General features: G+C 34.0%; 2 protein-coding genes across 2 annotated transcripts; both read right to left on the bottom strand.

Annotated features, from left to right (window-relative positions):
- Positions 1–1,944: 1,944 nt before the first annotated feature.
- Positions 1,945–5,060, bottom strand: LOC117120779. The gene is made up of 2 exons (XM_033265866.1): positions 4,516–5,060; positions 1,945–3,789 (listed from the first exon to the last, which is right to left on the bottom strand). Exons 1-2 carry the CDS (start codon positions 4,994–4,996, stop codon positions 2,219–2,221), a joined length of 2,052 nt encoding a protein of 683 aa, XP_033121757.1. The 5' UTR covers positions 4,997–5,060; the 3' UTR covers positions 1,945–2,218.
- A 1,351-nt stretch (positions 5,061–6,411) lies between these two features.
- LOC117120748 lies at positions 6,412–16,206 on the bottom strand. Its single transcript, XM_033265828.1, has 5 exons — positions 15,686–16,206; positions 13,360–13,404; positions 10,575–10,631; positions 6,970–9,924; positions 6,412–6,470 (listed from the first exon to the last, which is right to left on the bottom strand). The coding sequence occupies exons 1-5, from the start codon at positions 16,134–16,136 to the stop codon at positions 6,412–6,414; spliced, it is 3,567 nt and encodes a 1,188-aa protein (XP_033121719.1). The 5' UTR covers positions 16,137–16,206.
- Positions 16,207–17,221: the final 1,015 nt, after the last annotated feature.

Here is a 17,221-nt window from a genome sequence, read left to right as displayed (position 1 = left end):
TTGTGGTTATCTATGAGTTGCATATTTTGGTAGTTGAAGTACTGTATGTATGTCATTCCTCTACTTTGTTAGTGGAATAACGTTTTTAAAACTTATTTCAACTGTCAAAAAATGTTCAATGGCCGTTGTCTTCTGATAATCTCTCAGTACATTATTTGCATCTGTTGTGTAACTGTATTTGTTATTGATTCAATTCTTGCTTATTATTGTATTTAAATATTTGAAGATTTACAAAAAATATATCATTTCTATTACTGAATTTTTTCATTGGGGCCATTTTTACCCACTTCGTCATTTGGGGCTATTTTTACTGGGCCCATTTTTACCGGGGCCATTTTTTCTGGGCCATTTTTTCCTGGGCCATTTTTTCCGGGGCCATTCTTACCTACATTCGGCAGGAGCAATTGTCTTGCTGAGAGGCCATTACCCTCCAAATCAAGCATGTTGTCTTCCAATACTACATTCATCCTACCACATTCCTTTATCATTTCATTAACAATACTGCCTGATAAACTGCAATGACTCATGTCCAGCGTGACCAATTAAATATTTTTGTCATAGAGGAAGAATTAAGAAGTAACAAAGTATATTTCAGTCCATTCAAGTAAGCAAAACTCAACGAAGTGCACATAACATTGTTAATTGACTGTTAATTGCTATAAACATGGCATTTTAAACTTTTTATCTCTGGTAGGCCTTCTATACTTAATACAGATGTTTTTTTTTACTACTACTACCTAGTACTACTAACTACTACTAACTATTTTTGTATTGTTTTTGTACCTTTTATTTCATTTACTTTGAGAACGCACCAATTATTGTTGAGTGCCACCGTTTCGAAGGTGTATGTTCAAATAAATAAATAAATAAAAACATGGGTTGGTTCAGAATTGTTTATTTGTGATTATCATTGCCATTGATCTTACCTAATTAATGCGTTACATAATAATGCTATTATTAGATTTTATTCTTCAATTCTATGCTGTTAGTCTAAAATTTAAATTAAGATCAAATGCATTACCATTGGATGGGCGAACTTATAAATGGGCTTCAAGTTATGTTAATGGTAATTGTACTTTGTGTTCACTTAACGTTCTTGAAGACAGTTTTCATTTTATTTTTGATTGTGAGGCATATGAAGATATTAGAATTGAAGAATACAATCTATTTGAAAATGCCCTAAATTGCAATGGTCTAAGCAGAACATGGGTCAAATTCTGTAATAGTGATAATAGCACAAAATTTATGTTTATTATTGGTAACACATCACTTACATACGAAGATGACTCATATGGATTATTCGACAAATTTTGTAAAGATTTCATTTGTAAAGCATGGAAAAGAAGATCTTCCCTTAAAAATGTTTGAAGTACTGTAGGCTATGGATTGTGTTTCACATTGCTAATATTATAGTTAGTGATCCTTTGTATTGTGATTTTTTTTTTTTATAAAATCTTAAAAATGTAAAATTTGTAACTTTGTATTGTGTGTTAATATTCTCTGTTTTTTATTTATATATTTCATCTAATAATCTTTATTTTTGTAGGTCTTGTTGTTAATAACTCTTTGTTAATGGTCTTAATTTTTCTGACTTGCTTTTTACTTGTTAATTTGGTTTTCTTTTTGGACGCACCTTCAGAGGAAGTGTGCCAATGTTATAAAAGTGAAGATTCCAAATAAATTATTATTATTATTATTATTAATAAAACTTGATCACTGATCTACACTGATAACACTGGCCGACTGAGGGCGTATTTTTCTATCCATATTATTACCATGAATATTAATTTTAATAATTAACACAAACAATTACAATAAAAAATGGTTTATAAATTGAACTAAAAGGGAAACTATACATGCGAAAAACACGTATTTTTCAAATTTTAATGCATTTTCAGGAAGCTTGGGTAATTTTGGGCAATTTTTACTGAATCTTGGGTAATTTCGACCCAGTCATTGGGTATATCAAAAATTGTGAGTGGTCACGTTGCTCATGTCAAAATGGCTCAGATCTGGGAAAATCTTAAAAGGTAAGCTAATGTTCTACCACTGACTGAAGATAGGTTAATCTTACTCAAATTTTTCCTTTTCCAATTCAGTCTCATATCTACACCTACTGATTCAACCAGCTTTTCAAGGTTATCAGCTGTAAGAGAATAATCACTCCAAGAAAAAAGTTCATATTTATAATTATCATCATCATCATAAGGCTGAAAAATTACCCTAACTCTGCAAGTGATTTACCATCAATACATGAAAGATCATTGCCCTCTAGTCTAAGCATGTTGTCTTTCAATACTACATTCATCCTACCACATTCCTCATTCATTTCATTAACAATACTGACTGATAAACTGCAATAACCCATGTCAATATGGCTCAGGCCTGGGGAGATCTTAAAAAGGCAAGCTAATGTTCTACCACTGACTGAAGATAGGTTAATCTTACTCAAATCTATCATTTTCCAATTCAGTGTCAGTCTCATATTTACACCTGATTCAACCAGCTGTTGTAGGTTATCAGCTGAAAGAGAATAATCACTCCATCTGAAAGGTTCATTAGCACAATCAGCATAAGGATGATGAATTACTCTGACTAACTCTGCAAGCGATTTACCATCAATATCTGAAAGGTCATTGCCCTTTAGTCCAAGCATGTTGTCTTTCAACATCCTACCACATTCCTCCATCATTTCATTAACAATACTGACTGATAAACTGCAATAACCTAGGTCAATATGGATCAGGTCTGGGGAGATTTTAACAAGGCAAGCTAATGTTCTTCCACTGATTGAAGATAGGTTAATCTTACTCAAATCTATCCTTTTCCAATTCAGTGTCAGTCTCATATTTACACCTGATTCAACCAGATTTTGTAGGTTATCAGCTGATAGAGAATAATCACTCCATCTGAAAGATTCATAGGCTTTATTGACAACCCTGACTAACTCTGCAAGTGATTTACCATCAATATCTGATAGGTCATTGCCCTCTAGTCCAAGCATGTTGTCTTTCAACATCCTACCACATTCCTCCATCAATTCATTAACAATACTGACTGATAAACTGCAATAACCCATGTCAATATGGCTCAGGCCCGGGGAGATCTTAAAAAGGCAAGCTAATGTTCTACCACTGACTGAAGATAGGTTAATCTTACTCAAATCTATCATTTTCCAATTCAGTCTCAGTCTCATATTTACACCTGATTCAACCAGCTTTTGTAGGTTATCAGCTGATAGAGAATAATCCCTCCATCTGAAAGGTTCAATATAAACATAATGCTTATCATAAGGATGAATTACTCTGACTAACTCTACAAGAGATTTACCATCAATATCTGAAAGGTCATTGCCCTTTAACCCAAGCATGTTGTATTTCAATATCCTACCACATTCCTCTATCATTTCATTAACAATACTGACTGATAAACTGCAATGACTCATGTTGATATGGAATAGGTCTGGGGAGATCTTAAAAAGGTAAGCTAATGTTCTTCCACTGATTGAAGATAGATTAATCTTACTCAAATCTATCGTTTTCCAATGCAGTGTCAGTCTCATATTTACACCCGATTCAACCAGCTTTTGTAGGTTATCAGCTGATAGAGAATAATCACTCCAAATGAAAGGTTTATACTGTGTATAGACTACCCTGACTAACTCTGCAAGTGATTTACCATCAATATCTGATAGGTCATTGCCCTTTAGTCCAAGCATGTTGCCTTTCAACATCCTACCACATTCCTCCATCAATTCATTAACAATACTGACTGATAAACTGCAATAACCTAGGTCAATATGGCTCAGGCCTGGGGAGATCTTAAAAAGGCAAGCTAATGTTCTACCACTGACTGAAGATAGGTTAATCTTACTCAAATCTATCATTGTCCTATTCAGTGTCAGTCTCATATTTACACCTGATTCAACCAGCTGTTGTAGGTTATCAGCTGAAAGAGAATAATCACTCCATCTGAAAGGTTCATGAGCACAATCAGCATAAGGATGATATATTACTCTGACTAACTCTGCAATCGATTTACCATCAATATCTGAAAGGTCATTGCCCTTTAGTCCAAGCATGTTGTCTTTCAACATCCTACCACATTCCTCCATCATTTCATTAACAATACTGACTGATAAACTGCAATAACCCATGTCAATATGGATCAGGTCTGGGGAGATTTTAACAAGGCAAGCTAATGTTCTTCCACTGATTGAAGATAGGTTAATCTTACTCAAATCTATCCTTTTCCAATGCAGTGTCAGTCTCATATTTACACCTGATTCAACCAGATTTTGTAGGTTATCAGCTGATAGAGAATAATCACTCCATCTGAAAGATTCATAGGGTTTATTGACAACCCTGACTAACTCTGCAAGTGATTTACCATCAATATCTGATAGGTCATTGCCCTCTAGTCCAAGCATGTTGTCTTTCAACATCCTACCACATTCCTCCATCAATTCATTAACAATACATAAGAGACAGATACTGACTGATAAACTGCAATAACCCATGTCAATATGGCTCAGGCCTGGGGAGATCTTAAAAAGGCAAGCTAATGTTCTACCACTGACTGAAGATAGGTTAATCTTACTCAAATCTATCATTTTCCAATTCAGTCTCAGTCTCATATTTACACCTGATTCAACCAGCTGTTGTAGGTTATCAGCTGATAGAGAATAATCCCTCCATCTGAAAGGTTCAATATAACCATAATGCTTATCATAAGGATGAATTACTCTGATTAACTCTACAAGTGATTTACCATCAATATCTGAAAGGTCATTGCCCTTTAACCCAAGCATTTTGTATTTCAATATACTACCACATTCCTCTATCATTTCATTAACAATACTGACTGATAAACTGCAATGACTCATGTTGATATGGCTGAGGTCTGGGGAGATCTTAAAAAGGTATGCTAATGTTCTTCCACTGATTGAAGATAGATTAATCTTACTCAAATCTATCGCTGTCCAATTCAGTCTCATATTTACACCTACTGATTCAACCAGCTTTTGTAGGTTATCAACTGAAAGAGAATAATCACTCCATGTGAAAGGATACTTAATACCACTATGCTTATTTTCAAAAAGATTAATTAGTCTGACTAACTCTGCAAGTGATTTACTATCAATACATGAAAGGTCACTGCCCTTTAGTTTAAGCATTTTGTCTTTCAATACTACATTCATCCTACCACATTTCTCTATCATTTCATTAACAATACTGTCTGATAAACTACAATGACTCATGTCAATATAGATCAGGTATGGGGAGATCTTAAAAAGGCAAGCTAATGTTCTACCACTTATTGAAGATAGGTTAATATTACTCAAATCTATCATTTTCCAATTCAGTCTCAGTCTCATATTTACACCTGATTCAACCAGCTTTTGTAGGTTATCAGCTGAAAGAGAATAATCACTCCATCTGAAAGATTCATAGTGTCTACTGACAACCCTGACTAACTCTGCAAGCGATTTACCATCAATATCTGATAGGTCGTTGCCCTTTATTTCAAGCATGCTGTCTTTCAATATCCTACCACATTCCTCCATCAATTCATTAACAATACTGCCTGATAAACTGCAATAACCCATGTCAATATGGCTCAGGCCTGGGGAGATCTTAAAAAAGCAAGCTAATGTTCTACCACTGACTGAAGATAGGTTAATCTTACTCAAATCTATCCTTTTCCAATTCAGTCTCAGTCTCATATTTACACCTGATTCAACTAGCTTTTGTAGGTTATCAACTGAAAGAGAATAATCACTCCATCTGAAAGGATTATGCTGTTTATTGACTACCCTGGCCAACTCAGCAAGTGATTTATCATCAATATCTGAAAGGTCATTGCCCTGTAGTCCAAGCATGTTGTCTTTCAACATCCTACCACATTCCTCCATCATTTCATTAACAATACTGACTGATAAACTGCAATAACTCATGTTAATATGGATCAGGTCTGGGGAGATTTTAACAAGGCAAGCTAATTTTCTACCACTGATTGAAGATAGATTAATCTCACTCAAATCTATCTTTTTCCAATTCAGTCTCATATTTACACCTAATTCAACCAGCTGTTGTAGGTTATCAGCTGAAAGAGAATAATCACTCCATCTGAAAATTTCATACTGTGTATTGACAACCCTGACTAACTCTGCAAGTGATTTACCATCAATATCTGATAGGTCATTGCCCTTTAGTCCAAGCATGTTGTCTTTCAACATCCTACCACATTCCTCCATCAATTCATTAACAATACTGACTGATAAACTGCAATAACCCATGTCAATATGGCTCAGGCCTGGGGAGATCCTAAAAAGGCAAGCTAATGTTCTACCACGGACTGAAGATAGGTTAATCTTACTCAAATCTATCCTTTTCCAATTCAGTCTCATATTTACACCTGATTCAACCAGCTGTTGTAGGTTATCAGCTGAAAGAGAATAATCACTCCATCTGAAAGGTTTATTAGCACAATCATAAGGAAGATGAATTACTCTGACTAACTCTGCAAGTGATTTACCATCAATATCTGAAAGGTCATTGCCCTTTAACCCAAGCATGTTGTCTTTCAATATCCTACCACATTCCTTTATCATTTCATCAATACTGACTGATAAACTGCAATAACTCATGTTGATATGGCTGAGGTCTGGGGAGATTTTAAAAAGGTAAGCTAATGTTTTTCCACTGATTGAAGATAGATTAATCTTACTCAAATCTATCGTTTTCCAATTCAGTCTCATATTTACACCTACTGATTCAACCAACTTTTGTAGGTTATCAGCTGAAAGAGAATAATCACTCCATGTGAAAGGTTCATTAACACCATAATGCTTATTATCATAAGGATGAATTAGTCTGACTAACTCTGCAAGTGATTTACTATCAATACATGAAAGGTCATTGCCCTTTAGTTTAAGCATGTTGTCTTTCAATACTACGTGCATCCTACCACATTTCTCTATCATTTCATTAACAATACTGCCCGATAAACTACAATGACTCATGTCAATATGGCTCAGGTCTGGAGAAATCTTAACAAGGCAAGCTAATGTTGTACCACTGATTGAAGATAGGTTAATCTTACTCAAATCTATCATTTTCCAATCCAGTCTCATATTTACACCTGATTCAACCAGCTGTTGTAGGTTATCAGCTGAAAGAGAATAATTCCTCCACTTGAAAGGTCTATACTGTGTATTGACTACCCCGACTAACTCTGCAAGTGATTTACCATCAATATCTGATAGGTCATTGCCCTTTAGAATAAGATTTTTTTCTACTAATGCTACATTCATCCTACCACATTCCTCCATCATTTCATTAACAGTACTGCTGGATAAACTGCAATATCTCATGTCAATATGGCTCAGGTATGGGGAGATTTTAAAAAGGCAAGCTAATGTTCTACCACTGACTAAAGATAGGTTAACCTTACCCAAATCTATCTTTTTCCAAATCAGTCTCATACTTACACCTGATTCAACCAGCCTTTGTAGGTTATCAGCTGTAAGAGAATAATTCCTCCACTTGAAAGTACAATTGTGTGCATAACCAGGATAATTGCTAGACTGACTAACTATCCATATTAATGCTGCAAGTGATTCACTATCAATATCTGAAAGGTTACTTTGGCTCAGGTTACCCCCCATGTTGATTATCACTGTTACATTCATCCTATAACAATACATCACCATTTTAATAATACTGCCTGATGGTTTACATCTGGCTACCTCTAAATATTTTAGTTCAGGAGCCACTTCAAACAGTTTTTCTAATAAACCTACATCATTATCACATATATCTTCAATAGCCAGTTTTGTTAATTTCAACTTTGTGTGACTTCTGTGTAATTCATTTATAGCTTCACGGAGTACAGAAGTTATACAGTGTGTTATGGTAGATAAGTTTCTTGCATAATTTAAGAAATGAATTAAGACTGAAGAATTTACTTTGAAGTCAATATAGCTTAGATTATATGTCATATCTATATTTTTCATTGCAGTGGAAAGAATATTGATTCTTGAATCTCCCCAATTCGAAATATATTTAAAAAAATTATGAGTTGGCCAACTTCCTTGTACTACAACTGAGCTGTGTACAAAATCTCTGCATGAAATTCTTAAAGACTCTTCACTGGATGTATCTATATTAAAGATTGCTGCCTGTTCAAGTTGATATTTTATTTTCCCATAATCACATTGAATGTAACACATAAGTTTGAATAAATGCATATTTTTGATGTCGTCGTCATTATGAATTCTTCTGAATGACTGACATATTTGCTCACAGCATGCTTTCATTTCACTGTTGTTATCCAATTCCTGCAGTACATGGTGTTTATGTTCATCTTTCACATGTCTGAAACATTGTGCTATTGAGCACAAATTTGAGGCCCTCTTTAAGAACCAATGTTTTAGCAATTTACCAGCTTTAGCACCAAGAAATCCTACTGTAAACACTCTTGTCATATGTAGATATTTATTAGATCTTATCACCTCATACTCCTCTGCTTTCAAATTATCTTCCTGAATTTGATTAGCCAAGTAAAACCCTGCACTCCCTTTCTGAATTCGTGCAGACAGGAACAGCCCGGCTAGTGCCTCTGAAATTAACTTCTGCGGAGGTGTGTACATCTCCCTTGTGTCACCTGGATCAACAGGGGTATCTTCATAAACAAATCCAAAATTCAGTGCTAAATTTACTAGTTTTTTATTATTTGCCATCTCTGACAAAACATATTTGTCAATAGATAGTGCATTTTTCTTTAGTCCTTCATACATACATTCTCCTAAAGCTAAAAGGGCAGACATATATTGATCTGGAATTCTGTCAAAGTTAGTAATTGCAGTCACGTTGCCAGTCCTGTTTAGGTATTGATTTAAAGTACAACAAATGATTTCCTTGAAGAGATCTGGCAAGTATGTGGGAAGAAGACGTATTTGTTTCCATATGGTGCAAATATGAAGCAATAACAGTGGAGATGAACACAATTCAAACGCTTGTTTGTGATCACCACCCCAATACATTGTATACTCTGAATCAAATCTGAACTCTTTTATTAGCAATTCACCAACTTCAGTTGCACCAATTGATTTAAAATGCTTGTGAATATATTTCTTTATGTTTCCTGGACTGAATCCCTTTACTTCAATGTGTACATCACAAGATTTAACCAAATCAGCTGTGTTGTCAGGTCGAGATGTTATCACCACAGTGCTTTTTTGCAATTCAGTTCCTTTAAATAGATCTAATGGGTCTTTAGCATCCCTTTCTAACTCATCATATCCATCTAACAAAATTACTATTTCATTGTCATGTTTGACCAGGAAATTTTCAACAGAATTATCATTCAAATCATTCTTTATAATTATTCCGTTTGAATCCATTTTTTTCACAATCATGTCCAAGAACTTTACACATGTTTTAATTTCCCTGATATTCATCATAAACAGTAATTTATCAGCAAAGACATGTTCATCATCAGTAGCCCACTGATAAGCAATATATTTAAGGAGAGTAGTCTTGCCCATTCCTCCCTTCCCTGTTATTAATACCTTACATGCATCTGTTGATTTAATAAGATCTAATACCTCTGTTAATGATGCAGGTTTACCTGGCTCCATTATACATGTCGACTTGACTTGTTCTTGTTCTATATGTTCTTCTTCCTTGGTATGCTCTTCACCTGTATACTCTTCATCTTTTTCTTCTTTGTTTTTTTCTTTTTTTTCTTTGTCTTTTGGTTCTCTATTGCCTTTTCTTGTTGACTGATGTAAGATGAGTTCAGTAAACGTTTCTGCAATATCTACAACATGATTTTTATGCCAGATTGATGGTGTCATTCTTTTTAAATCTCTATATATTTGTTGTTGCGTTTTCATCAAGAAATCTTTGATAATTATGTCTGGAATAGAGAATCAAACAACAATAATATAATTCTGCTATTACTTATATAGAGATATTTTTTAATTTGAGAAGTATTTATTTTCATATTATACATTTATGCTCACATTAGCATTGTATAGTCATTTAGCTATTTGACACTACTGAATAATCATTAACATATTTTTATCTCACTATTCGTAAAGTAGTATTATATTTCATTTACATGTATTTTATATTTAAAAACAATATTTTATTGACTAATCCATTTTCAGTTCATTATACTCATATTTCATTTCCATTTTTGGATTTACATACAAATAGTGCTAAATCCACATTCACAAAATTAGCAATTTCTCCCTGTAGAGTCAACTTACCATCATCCATCACCATATGATCATCATTAATATCCTCATCCCCATTTTCAGCATAAATGACTAGTTTTTGAGTACTGGTATTTAGTGCTTGTGTGTGAACTGACTGGAATTTACTACAACTCCAGTTATATTTTCTGATCATAGCAGCTACAATAACATTAACTAAATTTCAACATGGCATATTTGTCATAGTTAACAATGAAGCATATGCCCTGCACATACCATAGTTACTACTAATATTTTCTCTTATTAAATAACAAAGAATTAATGAATAAATCTGTTTTTATATCCATACCTTCTTTGCTTGGCAAATCTAAGGGCTTTGTTGATGATTGTAATCCAAATTCATTACCTGTGTAGAAAGTCAAAATTGTGTTTATGTTTCAAACATTAAATCAAAAAAAAAACTTCTGTACAAAACCAAGAAAACAAAACAAATTTGTTATTGTATCAAACCAACTACAGATATTTAATTAAGTATTTACATTTATAACACCTAAGATATACTTTTTAATTAGTACTGCTCTTTTGACACCGGGGCTGCAAAGGTGAAGTGGTGGCTCGATGCCCATACCAAAATATTTTAGGAGATATAGACAGTTAGCAGACAAAAAAGCCCTATTTCTGTAGACACTAATAGGCTGTTTCATTAGTAGATTTTCATTTCACATGTATACTAAGGATTTTCTCATAGTAGTATCTACTTTTGTAGTTAAAAACGGATTTCTTTGTCAGAAATGACAGGACTAGCATGGCTATTGTATAACGAATATTGATGTAAATACTATAACTGAAGCTACCAACTATTTATATCATGTTAATTTTATTATCCATTACTTATTACACACCTTCATTTAACTTCAGTCTCTTTTATGTCTGTTTGATGTTTGTCTTGTTAAACCTGTGCTTGTTTTTTTTTTTATTTATTTATTTTTTTTGTGTTTGTTTTTGATTTTTCTTGTGTAAAGCTTTAACTAATTTTGTATAATGGAATTGTAATTTTGTTTAATTGAACTGTAATTTTTAATAATGTTTTTGTAAATTTTTAATTGTAAATAAAATCCTCAAGTCAGCCTTTGGCTGCTATGGATTTCTTTTTTTATAATTTTGATTTTGAAAATTGAATAAAGATACCAAGATAAAGAGGGTTCCTACAGTTGTAGTAGATTGAGCATGATTTACAAACTAGACCACTAGACTGTATGTAATGAATATTTATTAATGTAACTCCATCAAACAAATGGTTTTAAAGTCAATTAATTAAATAAATTGCAATAAATCAGTTTAAAATTGGCAAAATTCTCCTTTTGCAAACCATACCTTACAGTAAAGCTTTCACAGTCGAATTAAACAGTACTCATCAATTTTATATAAAATCATCATATTTTCAAAAAATGTGTGCCAGATACATCACATTTTAAAGTTTTAGAGCTAATTCTGCACCTTCATTTTAGAAACTTAAATTTTAGATATATTTAAGCTCCATGAGTTAATTGTTTTGAATTTTATATCTAATTTATATGTATGGAAGAGAATGGAAAAAAAAATAGGAAATGCCTGAACATTAAAATTATACAATAAGATTATGAATGAAAACATAGAGATCCATTTTACTTTACTTTTTAATTTAAATAGAACTACAGGTTTTAACATCACGATTTGTTCCAATAAAGAACATGATGGTCTAACACTGTAAAACAACTAAGATTCTACGGCTAGCAAATTCGGTAATAAACACATACGCCTAGAAAACAGTTACTATTTCGATGAAAAACAACGGTAAAATCATTATTTTCCCATCAATTAATATAAAATATGGATTTATATTGAGCTGTGTCTACAAAAATTTGATAATCAGGCTCCGGAGGAAAACAAATTTTTGATATGTTGTAGAACTGATTTTTCTAAGACAGAAAAAAGTTGTTTGACGAAAAACTGGGGAACGGTGAATGAGATACAGATTTTTTAATATCTAAAAACTGGGGGAAAAAGGGGCGTAACCACCCAATTTTACACCTTATTCCCCCAGTTTTTAAATATTAAAAATCTGTATCTCATTCACCGTTCCCCAGTTTTTTCGTCAAACAACTTTTTTCTGTCTTAGAAAAATCAGTTTTACAACATATCGAAAAATTTTTTCCTCCGGAGCCTGACTTTAAGAGTTTTTTTAATTCTGTAGGTTTCATTAAGTGCATTGGTTTATGCATTTGTGTCTGTGTTCTTTTTGAAATAAGCATGATCACAATAAGTGGCGGATCAAGAAATTCAAAATAGAGGGTGCCCTGAGTTAATTTCACAGATGTAGTGTTTAGACCACATTAGCACCACAAGGGTTGGGGATGAGGTAAGAAAATTTATGATTATGGCACCTCCAGATGGCCAGGAATGGCATTCTCAGACATAAAAGGGCTGCCTAAGTCCTCTAGCTGGGGTTCAAAGTAAATCCCTTGATGGAGTCATAAGGGGAGGGGTTATTATGCTTTATGGTATTAAAACGTGTGACCAATATCACAATATCAGGAGCTGAAATCACAATACATTTGGTTGGAATGGCAAATTATATCTTAAACTGACAACCTCAAGTGGCATACAGAAAAGCTTGTCCAACTAATGATAGACAAAAGATTAAGAGTTCATGAATTGTCGAGCATCAGGCCAAAAAAAATAAACAAAAAAAATTGTTTGTTTCCCCTCTTCCACCTGCCCCTAACTCACTCTAAAAAGTAGGGGTGGAAAAACAAAAAAAATTAAGTTTTTTTTAGCTTTTTTCTTCACAAATTAAAAAAAATGTGAGTGAATCTATTTTTAACCAGATGCACTACAAATTAGTCTAAAGTTGTTGTCTGATGTAAGATATTGCCATTCTAGGCCTCTGGGTTATTTTTATTCTATCTGACAAGTATTTAAAAAAAAATAAAATTAAAAAAAAACTTTTTCCACCCACCCCTATTTATCATTTTTAAAAAAAGATGGGCAAACGAACAATTTATTTTATTTGGCCTCATTTGAATACTACTAAATTACTCCATTTATTGTATAAAGAGCTGCTTAAATAAATTTTAATTAATGCACCTACATACCTTCATTTACTTTTGCTCTATTTGATGTTGATGCTTCTTTAATACCTGTAAAAAGAAAGAGAAATTGAAAATGCAAATAATAAAAGCAGAGTGTAGTCTGTATACTGTACCAAGATATGAGATTAGTTCGGCGCAACCTTACTGGCTTATGTCTTCTTGGTTCCCTGCACTTGTTGAAAATTTAAGTGAATGAATAAAGTGATATAAGTTTTAGGTATGTAAGATAAACTTTATATGGTGTCTAATTGGTTGATGTAGATAAAAGTGAATAAGTACTGTACTGTATAGGTAATATATCCTTAGTTTAAAAGGCCAGCGGAAAAAAGTTCATACAAGAATCATTGTATAAACCAGCATTCCGCAAAATTTTCACTTCACGGCTTATTTATGATTCCGGGCACCAAGGCACGGCCCAGCAGCCCAGCTGCGAAAGGGACCAACTTTTGATGATGAAGCATCCATGTATATACAATATTTTGACATCTGTTCTCTCAGTGAGAAAATTTCATTGCATATAAATTAAATATTATTTTATAAAATAAATAATGCCGTACATTTGTGTTCCCTCCACCCCCGACAATTGTTGATTGTTTTTTTTTTTCTACCATGATTCAACCAAAAACGGTTCAGCCACACACGTCATAGCTTTCTCCTTCTTCCAAAAACTTTTACGTACACTCTGTTACTCCGCAACTTTGAAAGACTACCTTTATAATACAGGTATTATGTTTAGTAATAAAGTATCCACATGGGATGGGTGTTCGGTTATCAAGAAATGTGTGGTGTTGTTTAATGTAGTGATCATTCTAGGACAGGTCTTATATTTATTTTTATCTTTAGCTCATGACTCATCCCATCATTCCTCCATACCGGATTTACTCGATCTTAGGGTTAATACTACACGATAACATAGTGTCTAGCTCCCAAAGGGACATAGACACAAAAACCGCTTATAACTCAAATAGTTATCTGGCATCTGGCACTTTAGCAGCATTTGCAAATGATGTATTCGCTGTAATAATGAAGCGGCTTTATTAAGAACTATTTTCTCCATGACAAAACGTCTATTTGTTATTTTAATTTTTTTTTTAATTTCCAGACGGCTTCGCGGCCCTCCAAAAATGTTTCGCGGCCGTGAAATTTGGGCCGCGAACTATAGTTTGCGGTTTGCGGAACGTCGGTATAAGCCTTTACAGATCTAATAGACATGCTGTAAAGTTTGCACATGTAGAAAGATCTGCATATATAAAAAAAAACCCTGATCCACCATAAGACAACTTGATCTGCCTGAGATTCTTGAGTGCATACTTTATGAAGGCCTTAGGGCCCATTCGAGCGAAAAAATATCTGTGCGATTTACCAGTTAATTCACCGGTACAAACTTTCTAAAACCGCTCGGACACTAGTCTAATTACCTTACCATCTGGACCACCAAATTGCTGGGTAGAATACCGTGTATGGAATGACCATGGAGCTGGAGGCGATGATAAATCAAACTTAATTGTTTTCCTAAATGTTTTGTCCACAGCCCAGCACGAAATTCAATAGGTTACGGCGCAGGCGTGGTTGCAGCTCTCCTTCGCCTCCTTACCCATACACGACGAAATCTAAATTTAGTAGCATAGCTACGCGATCGATTTGTAGATTTACCATTATTCTGAGAAATAAACTTGAATAAACTGGCCTCTGTAAAGATTTTAAACCAGCCATTATAAGTTATTGGGCTACATTATCGTTCCACCGTGCCGCGCTGTGTGTACGTGGGCCGGTTATAGCAAGGAGGTATACCTCCTTGGTTATAGCAGCAGTAACAAGTAATGAGTTGTTCCATGGGATAAGTTGAAATTTACTTCCGGAGCAATTTCGTTTATTACACGTATTTACCGTGAGCTAAAACTTGCTCGAACGATCGACGACCCGCTGAGTGCTCAGCGCGATTACCCGGTGAAATAAACGGGATACAGTTGGCGTTTTTGCTCGAACAGGCCCTTACTGTTTTTACCATCAATGTGTATGGGTCATGCATGGCAGCAGATGGCAGTAACCATGATATCTGATGAGGTGAAAGTGAGTTAATGAAGCCAAATCTCTGGCTGGAGTATGGGAAATACCTTGAATAGGACTGGCTACTCAAAGTAACAAATATCATGCTAAATATGTTAGCATTTATAACAATATTAATAACAATGAACTTATAAGGTACATTGACATGACCTCTATGTGCATCTGAATGTCAAAAAGGGAAGGTTAAAAACAATTGTGCATCCATCTGTTTATTTATAAAGTATCATATAAAACTATTAGTTCACAAACAACAGCAGTATACCTTCAAGTAAAGACTTCACAGCCAAGCAACTTGGTAATCCTTCAATAAAATCATCAATCTTTTCTTCACAAAGCTTATTCTTTTGTTCTAGATCCAGAATCAAATGCCAGCTATCATTGTAATTCTTTAACAGGGGCAAGTTATATCTTACATCAAGCGCTACTATATCATCTTCAGTCAATACCGTTCCTAGCTTGAACAGGAACTGTCTGTACCATGAGAATTTAGTTACTTCATGTTCCCTGATTCTTTGTATAAGTGGAAGTATAATTCTGGAGTTGAAGCCAAATTGTCCAGTCACTTTTATAGTGTCATACAGGATAGTGAGATTTGTAGGACTCAAATTCCCAGAACCAATTAACATACTTAGCAAGGATATCACCTTAGTAGCCTCACTTAATTCATTATAAATTGGCACATGATCTCTGTTGTTGTACAAAACTTTTAGCATATTGACATGTCCAAGTCCATCATACCATCTTGAAAAGTCCACCAACAGCTGGCTGAAATCATCCTTTGAAAGTCCTATGATAAAAAGTTGACTATCATCAATATTACCGTAAGCCAGATAAAAAAAAAATATTGTGTTGGCCACGCCTGAATGAACAATATTTTTTTTCATGAGCTTTGCCTAGACATTTTTGGTTTAAAAAAAAGTTTTCCGACCGACCAAGCCATTTTTAAAAATTTTCCCAAAATGTGGCCCACACAAAGATTTTTTTTTTGGCTTTATTAATAGAAATGTACAACTTTAAACATCAACAAGTAAAATGAAAATGTACATTTGATTATCATCTTCATTGATCATCCATTACAGTAATTTAACTCATCATTAAAGAAGTGAAAAATAGGTAAAAAAAATGAATAAAAGTAAATAGAAGTTTAAACAATGGAAATAATGAATACTTCTTTAATACCCTGAACAAATTCTAATTTAAATTTTGAGATAATTTAAATAAAGATTACTCTAACAGGGAGAGGATAAAGAGAATGTGTGCATTTGCATATGTGTTACTGTAAGTGACATGTAAATAAACACAGGGTCCCAAGTTGGAAGTCATTACAGGAGACTGTGGTGGCAAGGAGAGACTTTAACAGATTAAGGGTCGACAGACTCTGAACCACCTGCCGAAAATGGCCATGCCAGACTTAAATTTAAATATTATTTTCTTTTCTGCCCCAATTTTATTAAAAATAACTTTTAAATACTTAGGAGCCCAGACCGGCTTCTCCCGCCCCTATGAATCCGCCACTGCTTTGGTTAATGAGCCTTCTCAACGCATTTCATTTTATTTTGCTACACATATTGATACCCAACGGCACTGACTTCCATGAGAAAATTTAATAAAGCAATGAAAACATGCAAAATCATGACTTTGCGGAAATAGGTTAATTTTCAGGAGATTCCTTCTTGCTTGCAAGAGTGCGGGAGGTTGCCACAATTTCTGGGGGAATACCGCAAGACTTGAGACCTGGAGTGATAGCCACTGTGTGTGCGCTGAACCGTGGAGATCTCTAGGTCCCTGGTTCAATTGC

This window comes from Anneissia japonica, unplaced genomic scaffold, assembly GCF_011630105.1.
Source record: "Anneissia japonica isolate Jap-2015-1 unplaced genomic scaffold, ASM1163010v1 scaffold69_len1423075_cov170, whole genome shotgun sequence".
In the NCBI taxonomy this organism is placed as follows: Eukaryota; Metazoa; Echinodermata; class Crinoidea; order Comatulida; family Comatulidae; genus Anneissia; species Anneissia japonica.
This window is presented reverse-complemented; position numbering and strand designations above follow the sequence as displayed.